General features: G+C 38.2%; 1 protein-coding gene and 1 long non-coding RNA gene across 5 annotated transcripts in view; one reads left to right on the top strand and one right to left on the bottom strand.

Annotated features, from left to right (window-relative positions):
* The window catches only part of LOC135771678 (uncharacterized), a 67,235-nt gene extending 56,637 nt beyond the window's left edge, over positions 1-10,598 (bottom strand). The window contains exons 1-2 of the mRNA XM_065282023.1: positions 10,305-10,598; positions 9,756-10,218 (exon numbers count right to left, since the gene is read on the bottom strand). Of these exons, the coding sequence (XP_065138095.1) occupies positions 9,756-10,218; positions 10,305-10,316 (475 nt within the window). The 5' untranslated portion in view covers positions 10,317-10,598. The remainder of the gene's footprint in view (positions 1-9,755; positions 10,219-10,304) is intronic.
* On the top strand, positions 6,095-8,684 carry LOC135771758 (uncharacterized). Of its 4 annotated transcripts, none has more exons than XR_010543009.1 (6): positions 6,095-6,175; positions 6,595-6,637; positions 7,317-7,374; positions 7,516-7,581; positions 7,647-7,745; positions 8,528-8,684. It is a non-coding gene; the product is annotated as an uncharacterized lncRNA (long non-coding RNA). The 4 variants fall into 4 exon arrangements; XR_010543008.1 differs by having other exon boundaries at positions 7,246-7,374; XR_010543010.1 differs by lacking the exon at positions 7,317-7,374.
* Positions 10,599-15,657: the final 5,059 nt, after the last annotated feature.

Raw genomic sequence — 15,657 nt, 5'->3', positions numbered from 1 at the left:
ACTTGTAATCACACAGAATATTCAATGATTTACTGACCGGAGACCGATAGACAGGCGCTCTGCAGTCCTCGAAGGAAATACTCCCACCGTCACGGTCATCTAACCTGAGGCCGGCCGGAAGTAGCGCTGCAGGCGGCCGTCAGGGCAGCTCTTGAAGGAGTGGGTGCATGCTTGGATCTCCGGCCTGGCGGAAACCCCTCCCATGACGCGAATTTCCGCGTGAATGTCTCGAAAGACTAGAATTTCACGCGCGGCTTTCACGCGCGAATACAGCGAGTAAACTCAAAATGTTCAAGCATCTAACTACGCGCGAATAGCACGTTTTTGCCGCCCCTAGCGCGTCTGGTGGGAACTCACAGTTAGCCTTTAAAAAGTAATTATTTTAGATGCAATTTTGTAATATCTATAGCTTCAATTCTCTAATATCTTCTAAAGACATTTAAAATTATTCCGCAGAATTTTCAGAGAAAAAGCAACAAAAGTCTGCGGATTCAGTCTGGCCCTGCCTATAAGGTAGCTCATCTACTAGCTACCCTTGGAAACCCGTTTACTGATAGGGACTTTGGCTGTGCCAGGCTAGTACTCTCTACTACACAATGAGGCCTGCTGGTGGTCATTTTGGTCTGGGTCATACAATTCTGTTATATAGCTGACCCGGCCCCCCATCACAGTCAGGAACAATTATATGGCCCCCAGAGAAAAAAAAGCATCCAGAATTATAGCCACATTAATAATGTTTGTAAGAAACCAAACCATTTAAAAATTGGTAAAAATTGAACAGGTTATGGTCATTTAAATGTACATGCATCATTAAAACACAATGCTACAAGTGAGCAGCCTCCCTGTGGTAAGATGGCCGCCAGATGATGATGTTAGATACATATCTATGCACAAGAAACTGAAGTCACGTGACTGCAGTGACGCGGCTGACTGTTATCTGTTGCGCCCCAACTTTTTTTGTGTGTGCCCGAGCTTTGTTTACAGTCTGGGGAGAGGGATGCTGTAAGTTTGAAAAAAAAACTTCACTAAAGTCACGCGACTTAGATAAGTCACGTAGATCAGATAAGACAATGCTGAATAAAGTCGTAATTTTTTTTCATTTTTGGACCAAAATGTATTTTTTCGATGCTTCAACACATTCTTACTAACCCACTGATGTTACATGGACTACTTTGATGATGCTTTTATTGCCTTTCTAGACATGGAAACCGTACATAGATTTTCAATGCAGGGACAGAAAGCTCTCTGACTAAATCTAATGTTAAAACATCTTAAACTGTGTTCCGAAGATGAACGGCGGTCTTCTGAGTTTAGAACAACACAAGGGTGACATTATTTTCATTTTGGGGTAAACTATCCCCATTAAGTAGCCAGCCACGCTGTTCCCTTAGGGGGTGGGGGCAAAAACAAAAACAAACAAAGCTGGCTTATCCAGTATGTAAATACACACAGACAATAACGCCCCTGCTGCACGCTAGAATCTCAGGGAAAACAAGCGGTTTTCAAACGCAAAATTGCTTTTAAATATACAAAAAATACTATCTCAAACATGGAGAGGCTTCTTCGTGATCTCAACTAACAGATTAAAAAAAATTCTCTCATTATTTCGAAAGCTGTGCTGCCGACTTGTGTCACTGGTTTCCGTGACGGGTCACAAATGCATGGGATGGGATGAGCGCTTGCTCGACTCTATGTTCTCGCAGCTGCACAACACGTGCTCGCTCGATCAAGATGACTTGAGACTTTAAGGGGGGGACAATGACTGGTGTCTTCGCACCTGTGATTGGTTGTTTGATTTAAAGCAACACCAAAGAGTTTTTTTTACCTAAAAATAATGTTTCCAAAAAAGTTTCAGTGGTTCATCCACTCAAAACAGGGTGAATGGCACTTTCACATTCGCTTTGCAGCCCTCTATCGGCCAAAACCGCACTAAAGAAGTTTCCAACCATCGGGTAGTGGTCCTGTAGTTCGAGTGAAAACTACAAAAACTTGCTTTACGGCAGACCTTCAATCCAATCAGAGCCAGCTATGCTGCAGTATTTACGACAGTGGTAATGAAAAATGACGCTTCTAACCTGTAGGGGGAGTAAAGAGCAATAAGTCTTTAGTGTTGCTTTAATCAGTGACACCCATAATCTTCTGTTCCTCAATTCGTGTCCAGTCAATCTAGGTAGAGAAGATACGCTTTAAAAAGACCATTATGTCGGAGCAGGTATTTTACTGCATGTTAAAACATTAGTCTTGTTTGATCCATCAGTAAGCCGCAAACCAAACAATAACGCCAATTTTTTAAGTATTATACAGTGGGTCTGATGCCCATTCCACCTAACCCCGGATTTCCACCGACTGCGGAGCAGCTGCAGATCAGCTCCGCTGCGTTACGTCTCCGCACTCTGCCGTCCGCCAATACCCACCAGTTCCGTTTTTGTTGCAGAGCGGCTGCGTGCTGAAGTGACGAGGTCTCGCAAATTCACGTGATGATCGCGCGATACCTAGTTCTGTCTCTGCCCATTATGCCGTTGAATTATGACGTTTTTACAAACCAGCCCAGATCACAACACGAGATCTCGCATAGACAGAGCAGTACATCAAATCCATCCAAAATTCAAAAAATAAGAAGGCTGCTAAAACATTTATATATGCTTTATCTTTAATGTATTTATTTGAAACTCCCCTGGCTCTGTTCCTGTCTATTATTTGTTGTTTCTGTATTAATGACTTTATTTGTGTGTGTTTGTAATGTTTGTATTGCAAAGATTTAATAAAAAAACACGAGTTCTCGTGAATTCAGGTATGATCACGCGATAAAGTCATGGCTCCGCCCTGCGGAGCTGTCCGGCATCCGTCAAAAATAGAAGCTCTGCGTATTTGTGCCGGAGGGCTGCGGATGGCCGGAGCTGTGACGGATTCGGAGCGCAGTCAGTGGAAATACACACATTGACTTGAATGGAAACCGATTGACTCCGCCGCCGTTCCGCAACGGATCCGCAGCCGTTCCGCAGTCGGTGGAAATCCGGGGTAAAACAGTAAATGTTTATGATTTAATTTGAAAGAACTAACAAAATTCTACTTTCTGTTTAAATTTCAGACAAATGTCTGATAAATTGAGAAAGTTACAAGCAAAAACATGTGAATAAGCAAGATGAGAAAAAGAATGAGGATCAATATCTATGTTCGTGACAACATTTAACTAGACAGAGATGCGGATCTTGGTTTTAAGCGACGGGTGAGATGTTTTAATTCGTAACTCTTCAAAAATCATATGCTATTATAATATCGATCACAACATTAGCGTGTAGATTGTAATCGGTGCGTCTTCCCGCGGACGATATAATGCACATCAAGAGGTATTGTACAACAATAAGACACTAATAGAGTTTGGTACTGTACAGTCTATCATAATTTTACATAATAACCTCACAATAAGATTTGTACTGTCAATACATTATGTGAAAAATCATTTCAGATTGTAAGTTTGAACACTTAATTCTGTGCTGGGTTAACACACCATCGAATTTGGACTCATACTGTAACATCTATGACTAACAATTTCGTTTTGAACATCAACAATAACCTTACATAATTAAACACAACATTTAAAAGACTTGATTACCTTATCCATCAACGTGATTTCTCGTTCGCGTCTGATTAATGGCCATTAGCGGTTGAGTTAAAGACTACAAATCCCATAATTCCACGCTGCTTCAGAGCGTCATTAATCTACGTCTTTTGCTGTTATTGACATTTTGGCGCCATCTAGTGGTGAATTCTATGTATTCCACCTTTAACTGTTATAAAAATACAGATTTATGAGCATTTGTGGAACTGAGGGCGTGAAAATAAACACGAAAACACACGTGATAGTTGTCATGCGGTGAATTCGACAAATCATTACAGCCCGTGCAGCTCCTCTTCACGAACTGCGCTGGCTGACTCAGGCAGCTGATCTCGACTCGCTCTCGCGTTTTTTTTAAAACCATATGACAGAGTCACGTGCCTGCAGCACCAGCTCAAGTCTGACAAAATAACTAACTGACATGCACTGCTTCAAGTCAGCCGCTGATCAGTCTGCGCAGCGCCGTATGAAGTCGAACACACCTATTGATGATTGATGGATTGTTTTTCCCCCGGTGGGCGTGGTTTTCAGATTATGAAAGAAGCATATTGCTTTAAGGATTAAAGCCATCCTAACTCCTTTAAAATTTTAGTACTTGCACTTTTTGTTCTTTTGATTATTGAGTTTGTGACTGAAAACCCAAAACAGCCCTGCTGAAAAAAACAGCTAAAACCAGCTTAAGCTGGTCAAGCTGGTTTTAGCTGGTTTAAGATGGAAATAGCTGGTTTTAGCTGGTCTCCCAGCCTGGCCAGGCTGGTCAAGTTGGTCTCCCAGCCTGGCCAAGGTGGTCTCCCAGGCTGGCCAAGCTGGTCTCCCAGGCTGGTCAGGCTGGTCAAGCTGCTCTCCCAGGCTGGCCAAGCTGGTCTCCCAGGCTGGTCAGGCTGGCCAAGCTGGTCTCCCAGGCTGGTCAGGCTGGTCTCCCAGGCTGGTCAAGCTGGTCTCCCAGCCTGGCCAGGCTGGTCAAGCTGGTCTCCAAGCCTGGCCAGGCTGGTACTAGGGCTGGTCAAGCTGGTCTTCCAGCCTGGCTGGTCAAGCTGGTCTTCTATCCTGGCCAGCTTAAACCAGCTAAGACAAGCCAGCCTGACCACCAAGCAGGCATGACCAACCTTCAACCTTGACATTGATACAATGTTGAAACAACGGTGAATGGTAAACGGTTGCAAAAGGTTAATACAATGCTTAAAAATCAACGTTGAAATTTGATTGAAATAATGTCAGTACGGTGAATGGTAAATGGTTGTTTTATGACATTTTAATTTGTGAATCCTTTAGATAAAAATGTAAAAACTCATTTTATGAAAATACTTATATTTTTAAAATTTAACAAAAGTAATTGATCAAGTTAAAAATATATTAGACACATGCAAATAAATCATTTTTGTATCTTTATTTTTCCCTTTCAAAACAAGTGCCTTTTTGGTAAATATTTTTCTAGGTTGCTCATATTATATAAAGTTTAAGAAGATAAAAATATTTTATGTATACTATTTGATTGATTTTTACACTGGTGGGGCATGTGATTTCCATATGATGAATTCAGGCTATTTTTGTAAGCATTATTATGGTTGTTTTATTTTTAGTATATTTTCATCACAATGTCTAAAATATAACGTTTCAAATATAAATTTTAAGAATACCATTAATAATGTAATAACATCCAACCTTTTCTCTGCTTTCTTTACGGTGCCACAGACAGCTCCCTCAGCCTTTTGTAAGCAAAACATGCCCATGCGGGCCCACTGTGGGGTTTACTGTGGGAGAGTGTGGGCAGGGCAAACTCACACCACATCCCAAATAGGCCCCACACAGGGCCCATATGGGCAAGGCGTGCAGGCTCCTTATGACTTTGCCCTTTTGAGCCCCATGGGGGTTTTTAGTGGGCATGCCCACAGAAAACCCACACATGCCCCATATTTTTATTAAAATAAGTATTATTATGAAATTATTAAAATAATTATCATTGGTTGTTATTATCTTAGCAGATAATTTTTTATGTTTATTGTTGTTGTTAAATCAAAAACCAGTTACTACACTTTTATTATAATAAAAACATTTATTTTATTTTTTTATAAAGCTCTGTCCATTTAGAACAAAATGTGCATGCATGTTTAAGAAATAATTGAACCCACCCCCGGATGAAGATCTAAAAAGCTATGTTTTAAAAGCACAATATTTCTGTTTATTTTAATAGAAGAAATATTTATTGTTAAACAAGTTCTAATTTTCAGTTCTTCTGGACGTGGGACATCTTTTTACTATCTTTATTGTTTTTTTAACATTTTGTCTTTTGTTATGTGTTATTAGCTATGGTTATTATTAGTCATGTTCGACTTCATGCTGCGCTGCGAGAACCGACATCATACGTTGATGACGTCAATGTATCGCGAGAGCGAGTCAAGAAATTACACTCTCGCGGTACATTGACGTTATCAACCTGTCAGCGCAGCAAGAACTCGAGCACACGTATTTGCGGGCGGCCGCCTCCGTCCTCGTGAGTTCAAAGTGGATTTTAACCGTTTACCTCAGACGACAGTTTTCATTTCTATGGCAAATTCTAAGGTAAGTTTTTATTAATTCCTGGTTAAGTCATTAAAATAAGTTCACAGTTATGTTTATTTTGTTTTTAGTAACAGTTAATTCGATATGACTAAAATATTCTGAACTTTAATGTTGACTGTTGATGCAGTGGTTTGACTGAGCTCGTGACGCATCTGAGCTAATGTAGTGCATATCTTTTATTTGTCTTTACCTTCTATAAAAATGTGTTATCCTCGTTCTTCAAATTTATTTGACATTGTTTAGTTAATTATAACGCAACTTATTTAAATGTAGGGTTTGACGCGTAAATGTAAGGTTATTTAACTTACAGTACGGGGACACAGTTTACAGTAGCCTGTTAAAACTGTTAAGAATTTAAACAGAAGCCATTAATTCTGGATTAATAACTATTGTATATTTATGTTCACTTTTCTTTACAGGTCATTTTCTTGTTGTGTTTTGATGTTTTCCATTGGCTGAAGAGTAAGTATTATTACTTTGTGTTTATATTTGCATCCAAAACACAAGTGCTCAAAAAGTGCATATCTGGTTTCTCATTGTCATTAGGAAAATATAAGAAAATAATTTAGGATACAACAATTATTGTTCAGCACAGCAATTCATTTCTTTTGTATGTCACTATTCCTTCTACAGTATGTAGGCTTACATATTTCAAACCCTTTGTTTTCAATAGACAGAGACAAAAGTTAATTCATAGTTCAGAGTGGATGTTGACATAAGTTTTAGAGAGGCTTCATATTGACATATAAAATTGGTCTTTGGTGTACATAACAGCATTATTTTCTATCTTTATGTATTATGGTTTTAATCATAATTTTTTAAATGATGGCTATGTCCATGAGCTACCACCCACCATTGTAACGCACCACCAAGCTAGCATGTTGTAATAGAAATCAATAATTTACAATTTATTTTTGAAGCATCTCCCCTACAACATTACAATGCATTTAGTATTTGTTTTGTGTTCAGATCAAATTCTAATAATCATAATAACTAAGATACAGTGTTTTGTATTTCACAATTTATTATTTTCTTTTGTTTTTTATTTTATTATGTGTTTTATATTGTAGGCAGATTAATTACCATGCAATTTGAAGAATTGTGATAAAATACACAGAGGTGAAGTCATGTGTCTTTCCAGATGCCCAATCTGTACCACTCAAAAAGTAATGAAGTGACAGTGTACCATGACAAAAAATGTAAACATTCTTTATTTCTTTCAAAGTTGTACTTGGGCCACAGTTTTTTGTATTTCTAACCAAAACATTACATTTATGATTCTATACTAATGAAATATGTTTTTCTTTTTCCAAACTTTATCAAATGCAATGATCGCTAAGATGAGCCTGAAGAGGAGATTTGGGAAGATGCTGTTTATAAGTCTTTGCTTTGCCAGATCACCTGTGGTAAGTTTGTAAAACATATATTAAAAATAGGATTAGAACATCTCCTAATCAAATTTTTTGATCAGGTCGAGATGTCTGCTAACAAGATGCCTTGTTGGTCTGGGCGAGTTTGAAGTCTCTCACAGACAGTCCAGAAGGTCTGGAGTCCATCTTAGCTTTTATTGGTAAGGGACTGCACAAAAAGCAACCAGTCAATGTTTGCTCTGTTCAGCATCTCTTTTGGGGGGGGGGTTAAAGTTGATATGACCTAAGTATTCCGACCCTTTACTCAGTACTTAGTTGAAGCACATTTTGAAGTAGCAGTTACAGCCTCAGGTCTTTTTGGGTATGACACAGCAATCTTTGCAACTCCTGGATTTATTTGTAACCAAAGCGATCAGAAGCACCATTCACTTCTATAGTATTCTTTTATCCTACTAAGGAAGTCAATGGTGCTTCCGGTCAGTTTGGTTACAGCCATTCTCAAAATATCTTCATGTGTTCATCAGAACCCATCAGCAACCATCAAGAGAAATTGGAGGCAGCTGAGCTAAATTGCAGATATTGATGCAAATGATCTGTATAATGTAAATATAATATTTATTTTTTCATACATTTGCAGAAGTTTCTAAAATTCAGTTTTTACTTTGTCATGGGGTATGTACTGTAGATTTATGAGGAAAATATCTAAACAATTACAGTATCATGCAACCACCTTAAAATTTAAATGTGAAAGGGGTCTACCCTGAATACTTTCTGAATGCACTGTAGGTGATCTTGATTGAAGCTTATTGTCACCTTTGTAAACACAACAGCTTTCTTCCTTCATCAGATGGCTATGCTATGTTTCTAGACAGACCATTAAAGAACACACAAACACCCTGATGTGCAATAACAAGATTTTTTTATACATTGGCTAAAAATGTATCATTTTTTGAAAATTAAATAACTTTTGTTTCCTCTTTAGATGCTGTCATCAGGTTTTAAGTACAGTATGAGCCAGAATGGAAGGGTGTTGGTGGCCATAAGAAGACTGTGAGCTAAACCTACAACAAAATTCATATTTGCAGTTTTCCTAGAATATTTTTTTCTATTCAGATGAATAAAATGACTTTTAAATATTATTTTGTTTTCATATTTTATGTTTTTATTCTGTATTTGGAATATTCCACTTCCGCACTACTAACTGGAAACCTAACTGTTTGAAAGAATTTGTTTTTATCTATAAAAGATCAATTTTAACAGCTGCTTTCATGTTTATTTAGAAAAGGTAGGCACATGCCATTGTTCACATTCAAACTTTACCTACTTTAGATGTTTAGTTTTATGGATGGGGTTGTACTGTTGGTAATGAGCAGCAAGTTGCATTCTTGTAATAATTACACTAAAACATGATATATACAGCAAATCATTTGGTGAGTATTGAAATTTAAAAATCTATATTTAGTGTTAATAAGTGCGTTAAAACTGCGTTGGGATATCAACCTTGATTCACCTATGTTGAAAGTGTGACGTTGAAACAACATTGAAATGTTGTGAAATCAACATTGAAACCACGTTGTGAAGTCAACTTTGATTCACTTTGCAAAACCAAAAGGTAATTCAACGTTGATGCAACGTTGATCCCTGACGTTGATTCAACGTTGAAATGCCGGCTGAGAAGCTAAGACCAACCTAAACCAGCTAAAACCAGCCTGGCCAGCTAAGACCAGCCTGGCCAGTTTAAACCAGCTAAAACCAGCCTGGCCAGCTAAGACCAGCCATCCTGACCAGCTAAAACCAGCCTGGCCAGCTAAGACCAGCCTGACCAGCTTAAACCAGCCTGGCCATCTTAAACCAGCCTGACCAGCTAAAACCAGCCTGACCACCTAAGACGAGCCACCTGACCAGCTAAGACCAGCTTAAACCAGCCTGGCCAGCTTAAACCAGCTAAAACCAGCCTGACCAGCTAAAACCAGCCTGACCAGCTAAGACCAGCCATCCTGACCAGCTAAGACCAGCCTGACCAGCTAAAACCAGCCTGACCAGCTAAAAATTGTCGCCGAAACCCCTCTTAAACCAGCATGATACACCAGCTATGAACCAGGCTGGGAGACCAGCTAAAACCAGCTTGACCAGCTTAAGCTGGTTTTAGCTGGTTTTTTCAGCAGGGAGGTGCTTACACTTAAAACACAACAATAATTGAGGAGACATACCTGATGGAATAAAATCATCATCTTCCTCAGTGGGATCTTCCTCTTCTGTGGGTTCAGTTTTTATTTCTGTGGGTTCAGTTTTGATTTCTATGGGTTCAGTTTTAATCTTCATCATGAGCTTTGTGAAGTCGATGAGTTTAACTGAACACATCTTCAGTTTGGTCTGCAGGATCTGCTGCTGTTCTCCAGCGTTACAGACAGAATCCAGAGACTCTGTGGAGGTTTGATCCTCCTGTAAGCTCTGTTTACTGTCACACACTGTAGTGTCCTGAGTGTCTGTGGGCTTTGACTCAGTATAACAGAGTAAAGTCAGACTGAGATCGGAGTCCTGTGTGTGTCTGGATTTCTCTTCAGAGAGTTTAGAGGCCAGCAGTGGTGTGCGGCTCTGATCTCTGCTCATCCACACTGAATCCAGACTCCCATCAGTCGTCACATACACTGAAGATTCACAACAATCCACATCCTGACAACACAACACACACAGACAGTAAGATTAAAAATGATTTGATGTTATCTGATTCAGGTAAATGATGTTTAAGCTGTACAAACCTCTCGATTCATTGCTAAATCTCTCTTGACCTCAGCTTTGTCTCCTTCTTCAGCTAAGAGATTTCTGCGATGAAATCATCAATATATCCAGCATGGACAGATCAGTTCCTACTCATTTACAGCACAGCACATCTCATCATCAACGTCTTAACACTTAAATACACCGAGACAAGACTCTGTTTACACTCAATGAAACACGCAAGAGAGAAAAACACTGAGGATACACAAACACATCACACGCGCGCTCTCTCTTTCTTTCTTCTTCTTTTGAATTTACGGCAGCATAGACGCATCTTTCTTTCTTTCTTTCTTTAGTGAGTTTATCTTTCTTACTTTCTTTCTTTCTTTCTTTCTTTAGTGAGTTTATCTGCGGACTAAAGAGCTGCAGCGCCTCCTGCTGTACTGGACGCTCACTGCTTTATAAGTGAGTATGAGGAGGCTGCAGATCTGGAGGCAGATTTACGGCTCTGTTGTTTCGTGTACAGTGAGTGAGAGTGTACACGATATAAGATAAACAGTGTAATGATCTGGACCAAATATTAAAATATATGTATATATTCACTGTTGATTAACACTGCCTACAGGAGCCAATTACACTGCAGTGGAATTTAGTGAACAATTAATAACACACATTATGGTACCTCCCTTTATTAAACATGGTTTTATTATGGTAAAAGTGTAGTAACTATGGTTTTTGTGTAGTGATTACTATCAGCAAAACCATTATTTTACTACACTAGTCAAGGTTTAACTATGATTTTTAAAATTGTGTTACCACAATTTTTTGTTGTAGTAGTAAAACCATGGTTAATTTTCGTTTTCTGATAAACTATTCTCTTATAAATATATGAAAATGAAACGTGCAGTTGAAGTATAAAGCCTTATTTTCATCTGTAAATTTACCTGTACAATGACATTCTTACTTTTTTATTACCACATTACATTTAACTGTGATCGTCATAATAATAATAATAAAGTAAAAAGAAACCTGTTATACAATATATGGTATCTGTGCTGTGAAACTAGTGTGACAAACTTGTCCATTTATGCAACCAATACTCAAATAGTGGTGTTCCTCTCAGCAGTTTTATCCCTCAACAAGCTCTTGCAGTTCATTTCTATGGTGCTACCACATCACACTGTGCATCTGGACAAGATGTTATCAATGCAATAACAGGTCCTTTAACTTTCCTAGAAAGAATAAGAAGACTGACAAAATACTGAATAATTATGTAAACTTTAATTTACCAGCACAGAGAATAAGAGAATAGGCCTATAGCAGAAGTCAGGAGACGTAGTCATTGTAAAAATGAACAAAGCATCTACTGAATAATCTGAACAGTTCCTTTCTTAAATGAACAATTAATGACATTGTGGTCCCATGACATAAATACTTAAAACCAATTAGAAATATAGCTGCAAGCAGCAATGCCGGGGTCAAGCCAAAAAGGGCACAGAAGAAAGTAAAGTTGAATTCGGATGAGCAGTTTAAAGAACCTAGGAAAATCTCTTGATTTCAGATAGGGCTGCAGCTATCGATTCTTTTTGTAATCGATTAATCTAGCACTGAATCGATCGATTAATCGAGTAATCGGATAATTTTTTTGTGTGTTTTTAAACAACCAAAACAAATAATGCATAAAGAAAATGACTTGGCTGTAAAATGTTCAAGCATTTGGCTTTTATTTCTAAAAAAACAGAGGTATTTGGCTCCAAGAAATAAGCCTATTTATTTCAATTTTTTACCCATTTAGTGTTTATAAGTGCCAGTGCCAACAATTAAACACTTTAATTTATTAATATGCACAACTGGTTTCATGCTGTAATCTAGCCCTGACATCAAAGTAAATATCTGGTTTATGTACATTTCTACACCTGCAGCATTTACCATTAGGCTTTTAACATATAATATATCATTTCTGGGATGAGCCTATTTGCTATGGTAACAACCTGTGTGTATGCGCGCACGTGCACTTGTGTTTGTGTGTGTGCACGCGTTCTGTGCGTGAGGAAGAGTGACACCCCAGTCAGACGTTCAGTTGCTTCATTGCATTTTGGTACTGCAGAAATACATACATTACTTTTTAATAGAACGCTGCATTTGGTTTGCATCACTTGCATTGCGGTGCATTTTAGGTTAAGAATCCGTTCGAAAAATCACAACATCACGTCCCGCTGTATACAGTGAATGCATGCTGAAATTATTGTTGCGTGGCTAGATAAAAGTTTAAGCATATGTGATGCATTGCGCGATCGGTCTGACTCGCGTGAGAGAGAATAACTTCCTTATGCTAAACTCCAATAAGACAGAGATTATTATTATTGAACAGAATATGTCAGATTACAAGTTGCCCATTATATGATTGCACTGTGGTGCCGTTTTTTGGTACACACACCTGTAGTGCATGCGTGTGTGTGAAGGGGTTCTTTTTTAATCTATACTGTCCTGCAATTGAACGTGAATACGTTTACTACTTAAAAACATCAAAGCTAAACATCATATCTAGTCAAACCGCATAACGACATCGCTACAAATACAGTATGGGATTAAAATCAACGGAAGCTACGTTACCTTGTTTCATCGACGCTTGGTGAAACAGCAGTGGATGTTTTCGGTTCAGATGCTGAATGTAATGATAATGTAATGATCCCAAACTTTAGACAGTCTCTCTCTGCCGTTTATGGACATATTCGCTCCGCCATCGCGCCAACTAAATTCAAAATTTACCACGCGCTATGATGTGCTTCCTGAACATTGAACAACGGTCCGTGTGAATCAGATCTCGGCGCGTGTAGTGCGCGTCATAGGAATTTAACGAGGCTTCGAGGCAGAATTTTTGCCTCGAGGAATTTTTTGAATCGAGTAAATCGAGTCACTCGATGAATCGTTTCAGCCCTAATTTCAGACTAAATAATATAACAGTTATCAGCAAAAAAGCTGTGTTTTCAGTCAGTGTAATCTCTCCCTCTCTTCTCGAGGAGCATTGACAACTAGAACACTGAAGAAAATGTGAGTGATGCTTGCAGTGGCAATTCTCAGCTCACAAAATGTTACTGTGGTGTTAATGAGTCAAAAGAGACCACCCCCATGTCTCTACGATGTTCTGATGCAAAGATATAGCTCTTGTAAAAAGGGTTGATAAGGTATCCTAATTGGTTGCTAAGGAGTTAATTGTCATGCACCAATGATCTCCAAGCCATGAAAGGAATAATCCATGATGACTCAAGATTTTAGATGTACTGTTGGAGTAGTTTTAGGCAAAAATACCATATTTCTATCTCAAAACCACTAGGTGGCGCAATGACAAAGTTGTGCATGCAACCTCAGGTCATAACTGTGTTACATCTAGCTAGTTTTATGACTATACACTTTAGTTTAGTGAAGAAACAGTTGCATGACCATAGTGTGGCTTGATTTCAAAGGTTTTGTTCAATTATAAGGCCAACTAGTGGTGCAAGCATAAAATTTTTTTGTGTAGCCTCAGACTGTGGTCGTACATCAGCGTATCAAATATGGTGAAAAAATCTCTTTGCCTTACGAAGTTATAACCATTTATGTGTAAAAAACACAAAATGTAAAGTTAATTTTTTGTTTTTTGCAATTTTCGGCCCTTTCTGATGAAAATTTTAATATAACGCCAATAGAACTTTTTGTTCAGAAGGTAATGCAATGTTCTTCCTATGGTGTTTTCGGTTCGATCAGAATTACACTCGCGGAGATATTCACGCGTGTTTTTTAAGTGCTGTTTTGCTGCGCAGGGCTAACCGTAAGGCGAAAACTGGCATGTTTGGTAACGTTGGACTCGGCAACTATTCTGGACTTCAGCGAAACAAGTCCCGTAAAAAAACTAAGATCAGAGCCAAAGTTATAAGCATGTACAACATTTGTATGACCATTAGGTGGCACTGTGACGAAACTCTGCATGCCCCCTCAGATCCTCACTGGCATCCCAACTACCAAGTGTGGCGTCAATAGACATAAGATTGGCGACGATACACACTAAAACCTGTTTTTTTGCCCTCTACATAAAATTTGTTGACACGCTATACGAAAACGGAATGGTTTTTCAAAATTCTTTTAATAACTTTTTGCCCTGAGTGTCTCTAGATGCTACATACCGTTTTTCGTGCCAATTGGGCAAAAGCTCTAGGACAAGTTCGCAAAAGTAGGTTTTATGAATAAATCAAAATGGCGGAATTTAGTGTTTAGGACTTACGGGTCAGAAGTTATAAGCAAATACATAAGTGCAAATTTGGACTGTTGGTGGCGCTAGCGGGTTAGAGGTACAGGCTTCAAATTTGCTGTGGAGACTTTTTGGACAGTCCTCTATCAATGTGCCAAATTTCATAACTTTCCTATGTACGGTTCTATAGGCTGCCATAGACCGCAATGGCGGAGGAAGAAAAAGAAAACTAACAGATACAATAGGGGTCTTCGCCCATTCTGGGCTTGAACCCTAAAAATCACATAGCACACAATATAAAATTAATGAGTTCTTAAAAGAGATAAATGGGACATAAAAATGATAAATGTGTTAATTCATGTGGTTTTCATATTTTATTAACACTTATGAACAGTTTGTTTGCTCCCGGACACATACACACATACACTTTTTAACAGCTTGGCACCTAAACTGCTAATTTTAAGGCACAGGGATTAAAGTGAAAAAAATTCTTCTGACTGATATTTTTTTCAGGCCAAGTCATATTCCTTTAACTTACACTTTATGTAGGCGAGACCAATAACATTTTAAGGGGAGATTTTTTTGCCATTAATTCCATATTAAAGTCTCCTGTAGTATATAGGTAGCTGTAGTTTACAGGGAATTTCAGATTAAGGCGAAACAGCTAAATAACTCACTATATAAAAAGAAAACATGAATATCACCAACTTTAATGAATCTTTTATTAATTATTAATTAATTAATTGTAAATGTATTAATTTGAGCACTTACTAATATTTTTTTTAAATCAAAGTTGAAACTGTTAACATTAGTGAATGCACCATGAACTACCGTCAATTACTGTAATGACATAAACAAGAATGCTTATATACTCTATATTTTCATTGTTTGTTCATGTTATATAATGCATTTACTAATGTAAACAAATACAACTTTTTCATATCATATTATTCAGTACACAAACAAATAATCCAGGGTCTGTTCTGTTCACAAAACAGCTTACATTCACAACTCTTATACAGTAACGTTATGTATGAATATAAATCCTAAACGAGTAACTCGAGTCAAACTCGTGTACAATAAGCACAGGATGTCTGTAACCATAGTGAAAGATGTAAAATGAATGACTGTACCTTTATCAACAAATTATTATGTTACAATAGCAGCGC

The sequence above is a fragment of the Paramisgurnus dabryanus genome, chromosome 8 (genome assembly GCF_030506205.2).
Source record: "Paramisgurnus dabryanus chromosome 8, PD_genome_1.1, whole genome shotgun sequence".
Taxonomy (NCBI): Eukaryota; Metazoa; Chordata; class Actinopteri; order Cypriniformes; family Cobitidae; genus Paramisgurnus; species Paramisgurnus dabryanus.
This window is presented reverse-complemented; position numbering and strand designations above follow the sequence as displayed.